The 10,330-nt window shown below is 45.8% G+C and overlaps 1 protein-coding gene across 1 annotated transcript in view; it reads right to left on the reverse strand.

The window, feature by feature from the left end:
• ZFHX3 (zinc finger homeobox 3) overlaps positions 1–10,330 on the reverse strand; it is a 417,139-nt gene that overhangs the window by 43,558 nt on the left and 363,251 nt on the right. Inside the window, 1 exon segment of the mRNA XM_086689030.1 lies at positions 3,574–3,681. Within this exon segment, the coding sequence (XP_086545156.1) occupies positions 3,574–3,681 (108 nt within the window).

The raw sequence follows: 10,330 nt of genomic DNA on the forward strand, positions 1-10,330 counted from the left end.
GGACTATGTCCCCTGAAAGCAAGACCTATCATCTCATGGAACACTTGCGATCGGTGGCATTCTGCTCGGGGTCCTGCACAGGGTAGGGACCCAGCCACTGACCGTGGGATTGACGCTACAATGATTCAAGTCACTATCTTGCTTGCTTCGTTGCCAACTGAGGTAAAAGACCTAACATCTAAGTAATAGAAACCCAAAGAGGGTGACCGACGGACACCAAAAAGGAAATCCAGAGTCCTAGTCCACCATAAAAATAAATGACGATGGGGCGCCTGGGTGGCGCAGTCGGTTAAGTGTCCGACCTCAGCCAGGTCACGATCTCGCAGTCTGTGAGTTCGAGCCCCGCGTCGGGCTCTGGGCTGATGGCTCAGAGCCTGGAGCCTGTTTCCGATTCTGTGTCTCCCTCTCTCTCTGTCCCTCCCCCGTTCATGCTCTGTCTCTCTCTGTCCCAAAAATAAATAAACGTTGAAAAAAAAAATTTTTTAAAAATGACTAAAAATTTTTAGTAAAGATTATCCATTCCTGCACAAACCCGAAACTACATAATCAATAGCTGAGAAAATGCCAATTATCCAGGCTCATTTGAAATATTATTAATCTGCACCGTGAGCGACCACTAATCAACAGTACAAATTGTGAAATCACTATTTATTTATTTGCTGGGAGGAAGCACTCCCCATCACATTTAATCAGATAGGAACAGCTCAATTTGGGGAGTAAATGGAACAAACGCAGATTTTTTTTTTTTATATAAAATAGTAAGGATCCCAAAGAAAGCTAAGAAGAGGTTACTGGCACCTGTATTGATTCCAAGATCAAATCGGCTCAAGTACCTTAATAAAGCCTGTCATTACACACTCAGACAACATAGACAAAATTATGTTTCGGGTCAAAAGAGGATCATTTGCAGGAGTCAGGGAAGAATTTTCCCTTCCCTCTTTACTACTACTGCAACTCGTAAGGTGTACCTCTGAGTTACTCATCCATTCCCTCCCTCTGCCTCTCTCCTCTCTGGCTTTTGGAGAAAAAGCACAGCCTGCTGCTTGAATGAATGAATGAATGAATGAATGAATGAATGAATGAGTAAGTGAATGAATGAGAAAGTGAGGCCTTATTAAAGATGTTCATTTTTGGGGCACCTGGGTGGCTCAGTCAGTTAAACGTCTGACTTCGACTCAGGTTGTGATCTCACACTTTACATGAGTTTGAGCCCTGTGTCGGGCTCTGTGCTGACAGCTTGGAGCCTGGATCCTGCTTCGGATTCTGTCTGTCTCTCTCTCAAAAATAAACAAACATTAAAAAAATTTTTTTTTAAAAAGCACGTTTAGTTTTACGGTGCTCCTCATTGCCTAGCGGGTCCACTAGCTTGGTGTAGACACACACCCACTGAATTTATAAACACCCTGAATGTCATTTAATTGAACAAAGCTTGCTCTAAACCAGCGTAAGAATTAGAGAAGCCCAGACCAAGTGTTTGGGACAGCCTGGCGCACAGCAGGAATCCTGCACATGGCAGTTACTTTCTGTTGTTTACTGTGTCCGTAGCACACAGAATGCAGGAAACACACACCAAATATCGTCTGCACGATCCTCCTAAGTTCTCATATGTTGTTCCCCCTCAGCTTCTCAAAATTCCTAGCAGCCACATGCTTCCTGGCAAGAGTTTCACATTCACATGAAAGGACCTGAAGAAAAACTGTACTAGCTTTCCTCATCTTATTTATCTAAATTATTAAAACAACAACAACAACAACAACAACAACCTGCCTAATCTAAAGCTTCCTGCTTTCCAGGTAGTGTTCTAAGATTCCCATATTCAAACAATCCTCACAGAGATCCTAGGGAAAGTAGGCACTATTTTTAATCTCCATCTCACGCGAGGAAACTGAGGCACATAAAGGTTAAGGTCACATAACTAGTAAGTGGCAGAGCCAGGATTAGAATCCAGGGACCCAAACTGTGAGAACAAAGGACAGATGGTGTGGAAGGTGACTGGGCCTTCCAACCGTGCGTGTGAAATCCTCTTCCCCGGTTCACCTCTGAGCAGGTACGTTTAACTGCTGTCTGCAAAGTCCGTGTACATCTCGCCTGAACAGCACAGCAGAAACTGGGATCTTGGTCTGTGCAAAGCAACACCGGACAATCCTCTGCAGTCGAGGCCCTGGAGAACAGACATCCGTGCCCTGCCTCCCCGTCTGCCCTTGCTACTCTTCCCAGGGTGCTCGGCCCCCTCCCTCAGCGCCTCTGGAGCGCAGGCCCCTGGCCACCACAGAGTCCGGCTCGAAAGGGGACGATGAGCAGGATGGACACTGAAGTCCACCCAGCGTGCCCGTTCACCCACTCTGCTGGGTCCTGTTGCTGTGTCCCAGGAAACACTGAAGAGGCACATCGCCTATTCTGCCCCCTCCCTCTTCAAATTTGGAAGCTGTTAAGCTGCCTCTCAAATTTCTCTTTTACAGACTGAATAGCCCCAATTTCTTCAGCCTCTTTTCAGAGGCAATATTTCTCAGCTTTCAGTCATTTTCATGGCTCTCCCTGGCCTCTCTCCAAGATTCTGTATCTTGTTTAAATAGTGAAGGCCAACACTGAACATGATTTAAGAACAGCCGTGCCTGGAAAAGTAACAAAGGCCCAACCAATACAGACTCCAGAAGGTAAATATTTTCTCGAAAAAATACAAAGTATTACAATATTAATAACAAAAGGCCTTAAGAATTAGGTTGACCAAATAAAATAATTTCTGTTCCCTGTCATATCATTTCCTCTAATAACTGTGGTGGTTTCTGGGAGACTTATCTGTCCTGAGAAGTCTTCTCAGAAACAACTTTGCCACTTCTCAAAACACCCAAGCTTTTCTTCTCAGTCTCCGCTCTTCTTTCCTCCAATACAGCAACCCCATCATCACGAGAGATGCCTGTTCCCCTTCTCACAACATCAAGTTTTCCAGAAATAGCACTTCCTTTCCCGACTTCAACTTCTTCTGCTTTTGGTAACACGTCCTTCTGCCTGGCTTCACTGCCTGCCCCACTCTGGGTGCATTTCAGGGGGTGGGCGCTGGCCCTGGGGACAAGGTAGGAAACAAAATGTGCAGAGCCCATCCAGGCCCCTGAATGCAGGATGGAGCCCACCCTTCACTGCTGACCCCTCAGAGTTTTGGGAGTGATCTCAGTCAAGGTCTGCAGGACAAAGCCTTCCACTGGGCCTAGGGGCAGGAGGACTAGGGGACTGGACCTTCCATGGAGGAAGAGTCACATCGAGGACAAAGCAACACTGGAGAAATGTGACCTCAAAAACACAGAAGCCCCTGGCACAGAGCCAGACACCTGGATGCTCAATAAACAAGCTGGCTCTTGGGCCATTTAAAGAAAAAGCTGTAAAAATTCTTCAATACAACCAGACAGAAGGAGAATGATGCTGACCATTCAAAAAAGCAAAACCCAAATCCTTCTCTCACTGCACAGAGCCAACACAGTTTTTCTGGACACATTAAGGATGCATCTGCTCCCTGACCCGTCGGCCTCCCTCTTCCAGGAGAGACAGATGTCAGGGCCCTGAGGGCAGCGCACACGCTACCTGTCCACTTGCTCTGGTCTTTCTCGCCTCCACTCTCCTGGTCTTTAGCAAGCTCCTCTGGGTCAGCAGGCGCTTCACTGGGCCCTTCAACATCTTCAATGGCTTCTTCTGAAACAGAAGAAAAGCAAAATGTCAAGGATTAAAAGTAGACAGAAGATGAAGGATTCTTGGTTCCTAGTCCAAAGAATCACCAAGCACAGCACACAGAGGCCAACGACTGTGCCTCCTCTCTCCCTATGGCCCTCGAGAGGCTGACTGCACTCCGGATGTGCTGAGGTCTAGGGAAGCAAGTGGGGCCTTCCCTTTCCTACTCACTGGCATGAGAATGACTCGCTCTAGACATGGGGACATTAGGTATTTCTCTCAATCCTGTTGAAGAAATAACTCCATCTAAATGCCTTAAGTTGCATGTGTCTTTTCCACCCGAAAATGCAAAACAGGAACCACATGGTAGCTCTTGCTTGGCTCCAACCCCAGTGCGTTATGGATGTGAACTAGACTAGACCCTACCACTGACCCTTCAGAGGCCTCACAGTGCACAGGCCAGACCACGGCAGGAGGGTTTTTTTTTTTTTTTAAGTCACTCATAGTCTCAAGAGTCACAGAATATCACTGAGAGGATTTTGTTAATGTGAAGAGTTCTAGAAAACAAACAACATCTGTAGGTGTGCCAGGCATCAGTGGCAAGGTGCTAGATTCGTAGAGAAAGGGGGAAAAATTGTAACAGAATCATATATTTTCCTTTTGAAGTCAGTCCATTCTTTACCCACCAATGGTTTAAAACTAGCCATGGAAATTCTCTCCAGCTCAACACACAATGCTTTGATAGAGACAGAAGAATGGTCATTTCAAACACAAGGTTACTCAAGTCGGGAGGAAGAAGAGAGATATTCTAAATGCTGAGGCAAAGAAAGCGAGACATTTCTCTCTTACTTTCCTGGCCCTCAGGATCATTATCCAAAACATTCATTAAGAATGGATTAAACGAGGGACACATGACTGGCTCCCTCTGTGGAGCAGCTGGATCTCGAGGTCGTGAGTTCGAGCCCGTGCTGGGTGTAGACATTACTTAAAAAGAAAAAAGAAAAAAAGAATAGGCTAAATGAATGAATAAGGCAGGCAAAGCAAACAGAGGTGGGTGAACAACAAAATTGTTAGCAGATTTTGAAGAGCACACCTTCCTAGGTATAGAGACATGAGAACCTGGCTGCCCACATTAATCACTGGGGTCGGCACTAGACTGGGTGCACAGGGACTAGGTACTGGATTTGGGGCTCAGACCAATGTCACCCTAGGTCCCTGGAGCCATGACCCTGCTTTTTAATGTTTCAAGGTGTCACCTTCCCCAAACCTTCAGAAAATAGCTTCTAAATTTCATCACACAAAGAAAGTAAAAGGAATTAAAAGTAAATTGACCCCAGAAGCTTTATAAAACACTTGAGGAAGAAAGTATCTGTTTAGAGTCAGATTTTCCTAATTCTTCCCAAAAAGACAATGGAAGTCCGAGGACTGGAAAACTGAACGAGGAGTCAGGGAACATTCTTTCTTCATTACCACCATAAGGGCATTTATGAGGCAGTCATGAGGAACACAAATGAAATAAGATAGTGCTTATTTTCATCTGCAAATAATAGGCCTCCTTATGTAATTTCCATGTCTCCTTTGGTCATACTGCATAGGCAAGGTAACATCAAGTCTCCCCATACCCACACTTAGTTCAAACAGAGAAAAATCAGGCAACCATGGTTTGAAGTCAATCTGATATACAGTGCCATATTAATACTGTACATCGTGTAGGAGAGAAAAAAATTTACATACAAGCATTATTAGAGAATAACACGTAAATTACACAGTATTATAGATGCATAATCTTAATTGTGTCAGGGCAGAATGTCCAATGCACATTTTTACACTTTTGATAAAACTGTTCAACACTGTGATTATAAAATTCATCTTTGAATGGTGATACTAGAATTCAGTCAATCAATCTTAAATTGGGTCTACCCAAAGGAGCTAAGGTTCTTAAAATATACTCATTTGTCCCAGTACATGCTGTGATACAAACTATGTCTAGTAATGTAGACATTAAATTTGATTTGATTATGAAGAGATGGCTGAATGGCCCCTCCTCTCCATCACACACACACTTCACCTTTGATGTAGACAACCTGACATCTAGCAAATAGACAAAACCCTGATGTGGTGAACAGTGCCTGAAGTGCTTCTCTACAAAAGAAGGAACGAATTTGCCCACTGGGAGGCACCTCCAAAGGCCAGCACCCTTCTCCTCACCATCATGTGGGCTGCAGCCATCCAAGCAGAGAGTTAAGAACTCATGGTCACTCTGGCACTGACCCCACTTCTTTAGCCTCTCCAAACACATCTTATTCAGAAGACAGAGAGTGTGAAGAATAAGCACATCGGTGATGCACTGAACAAGGAAACCGCACAGTGCTTTGTGAATACTCCTGGAGCCCTCATTCTCTAAGCCTCGGTTCTTTGCTTTCTTCCCTCCCTACCCTACTACAAGGAGAAAAGTGAAGGCAGCTAAATTCCACTGGGAAGCTGGAGGGCAGAGGTTAATTCAGGAACTTATTTTGTTTCTCTTTCCCTCCCTCCACCTTTTTTTTTTTAAGATTTAAAAATCAAATCCTCTTCTTTTTCAGCTCCTACTCATTCACTAACAGGCTGTTATATGCTTGGTGGAAGAATAAATGATTAAGAAACTCCTGGAAGAAGAAGTTATTAGGAAACAGCTTCCTTTGCAAGAGGACCAGTGTCACCCCCAACGGAAAACCAGGTCCCATTCGGCTGAGCAGGCACTTCGCTGCAGTTCCACCTATGACCTACAGGTGTCGCCCTCTGCATGGCAAGGCCTGGAAGGGCAGCTAGCTGCAGGAAGCAGACACCGTCTGGGCCGCCCAACCTGAGCATGTGGAAATAATATACGTCTTCAAGTGAACTGTCTGGTCCTGGGGAAATAAAATAGGACATTCATAAGCAGTTACACCATCTGTCTTTATACCATCATCATCAACAGCAAGAGGAAAAATAGCTCTTTAAAATGGATGAAAGCCCAGGCTGACAGTAACCAGAAAACTGTGAGCTCTGAATACCAATAAAGCCAGAAAAATGATTAAAAAACAGAGATACAAAGTACGAATCTGTCTGGACAGCTCAGACCCACAATGCTTTGCAGGCGGGGTCTGTTTGATTGGTTACGAAAGCCTAAAGAAAGCCCACTCACTAAGACCCAGGCCTCGCCTCGTCCCCCTGCACTGGAACCACATGGGGACCAGGGGCGCGATGGCATCCAGCGTTTTAACAGAGCGTATCCACACTCCGCGCTGCTGGCACTGGTTATCCAGCCTGTATTCCCTTTAGGAATGTGTATTTGACACCCACGCATTGACGGAGCACGGGGTTGGGGGGAGGGGGTGGCAGTTTCTCACAGATCACAGATTGCATTTTCCACCCGTGAGCTCAGTGGCAAAGGGCCGGGGTCATTACAGGCGTCGATGTTTTAAATATATATATAATACCAGCTACTGGCAGATGGTGGGAACAAGTGAAGACTTGAAGTGCCGACGATCTGGTTTTATCTGGAAAATCCTGTCTTTCCCTCCGATGACGAAGTTGCTGCCCTTCCCTAAGACACCCAGCAGCCACTTTGCCATGTTTAAGGCTGCAACAGACAAATCCAAACCATCTATTCTCCAAGAGTCTAGCGGTATTTCAGAACCAAGCAGAACACCCCAGGAATGTTTTCTCAAGGGCAGAGCCAGGACCTGGGTGAGGAGGTCATCTCTGCTCCCTGCGCCACCCCCCCCACCCCTGTTCCTGCCAGGGGGCAGCAGGCCCAGCGCAACCCAGACAGAACGTCTGCTTTTCAGAAGACTTCAGAGAAGGTGCTTCTAAACCCGCTACAGTAGAAGGCGACTTGGATGGATACACCCCACAGTGGCCCTCAAACCGAGGCACCCCTCCTATGTGAATGTATTTTCATGTTAAACGGCTAGGAAAACACAAGCAAATCTTGAATAACTGTGAAGTCTTCCTGGTATCTCTTCTGCCTTCAAACTCCACATAAAACTTCAGCCTCCATTGGCTGAAGGTCTTTAAAAAAAAAAATCTATTTCCATCACTACCTCCTTTTGACAATGGCTTCTCCCAGACAGCACTGACTAGCACTCGGGCCAAACCCAGCCCTGCTCATTCATGTCTCCTGGCTAAGGACAGAGCCCTCAGGTGTAAGAATTTCAGCAGCTACATATATTCTAAGAGGGAAGGGTTCTTGGGGGCAGCTAAGGTTTTTGAGGAGATGATACTGCAGCTCCAGAAAGTTCCCCTTCAGTCAGGGTGGTTTTGCTTACCACAAATGCGAACGGTTGTCTTAACACACCTTCTACGTATCATGTTGGCGAAGGTGACTGCGAGATTCGCGACTTAGGTGAAACCTGCTCCCAGAGGAGGTGTGCGTGCCAAGTGGCAGCCCCGTGGAGATTTGCAACAATTTTATGAACAACCTGGAAACGGGTATGTGAAAGGAGCACCGGGCAGAAGCAAGCACAGAGGTGGCACCATCATACAGTCTGCACTCACCCTGGCTGCATGCACTCCCCAAATGCGATACCCAGAGAACTTGCCAGTTGCCCCCAAAACCAATACCGTTCGCCAAATAACTGGGGCCGGGAGCTGCGTCCACTGGGTGTTTTTTACCAATTGCTTACAGACTTGAAGGAAGGGGAGTCAATCAATGGCTAAGACTAGTCCCTCTGTTCCTAACTCTTAACAGGATAATGTAGAACAATTCAAACCTTCCCCCAAACCTGACAAAGCTCCCAATAGTGCCTCATTGTGACAGAATTTTGGAAATTCTCCTAAGAATCAGGGTGTCTGTACCCAAGGCTCTCAGGCGATCACGTTACTTAATACAACAATCTGGGATCCCTGAAGAATGAAACTGTTCTTTCCTTTTTCTTTGGGGTGAGCCATATTTGAGGGTGGGGGTGAAATAAAGTGCATTTGCCTGTCGGCAGGCTCAAGAGCTGAGAAACATTAGCTGTCATGAACCACAATCAAATCAGGTTTGAAATATTTAGCAGTGGCTTGGAAAATGCGGTGGTGCAGCTCTGACAGGCGAGATGTGCACAGACACCCACTTTCCATTATAATGGAAATATCAGGCCTGTTCTGAATATGTATAACCCAGAAAAATGTATTGATTTTTCATTCGGCATTAAAAAAAATGAAATAGCCTGCAGCTGTCAAAAGCCTTTTGTTAAAAGCTCATCTTTCCTGGAATGAGGTTTACCAGAAACAAGTTTTAATTGTATATAGGACCTCTTCTTTGAAAAACAAAATAACCAATCTGCCTACTTTGAAGATAGGGTTAAAGCTTTTCCTTTCTCCACTTTCAACCTAATTAACCAAGGACAACCGCGAAGCAAGCAAGGCCTGCAACATGAGGGCCAGCAGGAGTACCATGGAAGGTGGCAGCCACTTAGGCTGGGATCTCTCTTGGTGGAGAGCAGGAGGGACTCCATGACTGTGCCTTGTCTTCTTATTTCTGTAACTCGTGTGCAGGTGCTGGACCCTGTGGCCATAGACTCGGCGTAGGACACTGTGGCCAATCTGCTGTCTTTTTGCAAGGTTGGTTGGTGCAATTGGAAAACAGGGGCAGAACCCTCCAGCGTGCCCAATCCTCTGGGCCTTTTGTTATCCACAAGAAATCTCTACTGGCTGTATATACTCTACAGAACATGCATGCTTTCTTTTGCAAACACAGGTCAAATCAAATGCCACTATGTAAAAGAGGACTGCTAAGGTCTACACCACTTGTTTCTCATAAGATCTAGCATGTTAAAATTCTGCTAAAACAGTAACTTGTAACAGGATGTGATTGACAATGCTGACGGACATCCAACCTTGCTGCTCCCAGCTCTTCACCCCTAGTCTTGTCTTGCCTCTCAAAGCCAAGGAAGAAGAGGTAAATGGCAGCAACGTTCATAACTATGGCGTTCTCCCTCTGTGACATTTTGGCGAGTGGGATCTCACTGAATGGTGACCACGGGGCCTACCAGCGGGTGATTCTCCATGTGCCCCAGGCTTGTTCCCAAATGCACAGAACACCCAGATACAGGATGCAGCAATCCATTCTGCACCATTCCCAAACATATTTCCTCAAACATTTACTCCATGGTTTTATTCCAATGGTGTCTTTCCAGCCCTGACGGCGTGGCTGGAAACTGCACAAGACACAGCTTCGAGTGATGAGGTTTTCTGGTTGACAAATACCGCAGCCCCAGAACATTTCCCCCCTTAGATCAAGGTGGTTTTGCTTACCACAAATGCATATCGTTCTCTTAACACACCTTATACTTAGCATCTTGATAAAGGTGACTGCATGTTTTCATGCGGACACATGGAACAGGAAACGTAAAACCTCCTTCAAAGTTCTTTGTGGGTAATCACCTGAGTATTACTTTTAATTGCAGGCAAAATGTGTCCATTCCATTTTCTACATCTTAACAGGATACTGAGGGAAATACCAAATCACCAGATGAAGGGTCCAGAAATCCATACTGACACTGGCAAGTGCAACATTTTGAAATATAACCCATCACAGTCCAGGCAGGAAAGCTTAAAGGGGCAAAGAATGAGGGTGAGGGGGTACAGCAGGCCCCCAGGGGCTTCGAGGCTGGAGCATTCGTTTATTCACCTTCTCAAGAGAAGATTCCGTTTCTTTTCCGGCCGA

This window comes from Puma concolor, chromosome E2 (assembly GCF_028749965.1).
Source record: "Puma concolor isolate L17-30 chromosome E2, mPumCon1.1.hap2, whole genome shotgun sequence".
NCBI classification, from domain to species: Eukaryota; Metazoa; Chordata; class Mammalia; order Carnivora; family Felidae; genus Puma; species Puma concolor.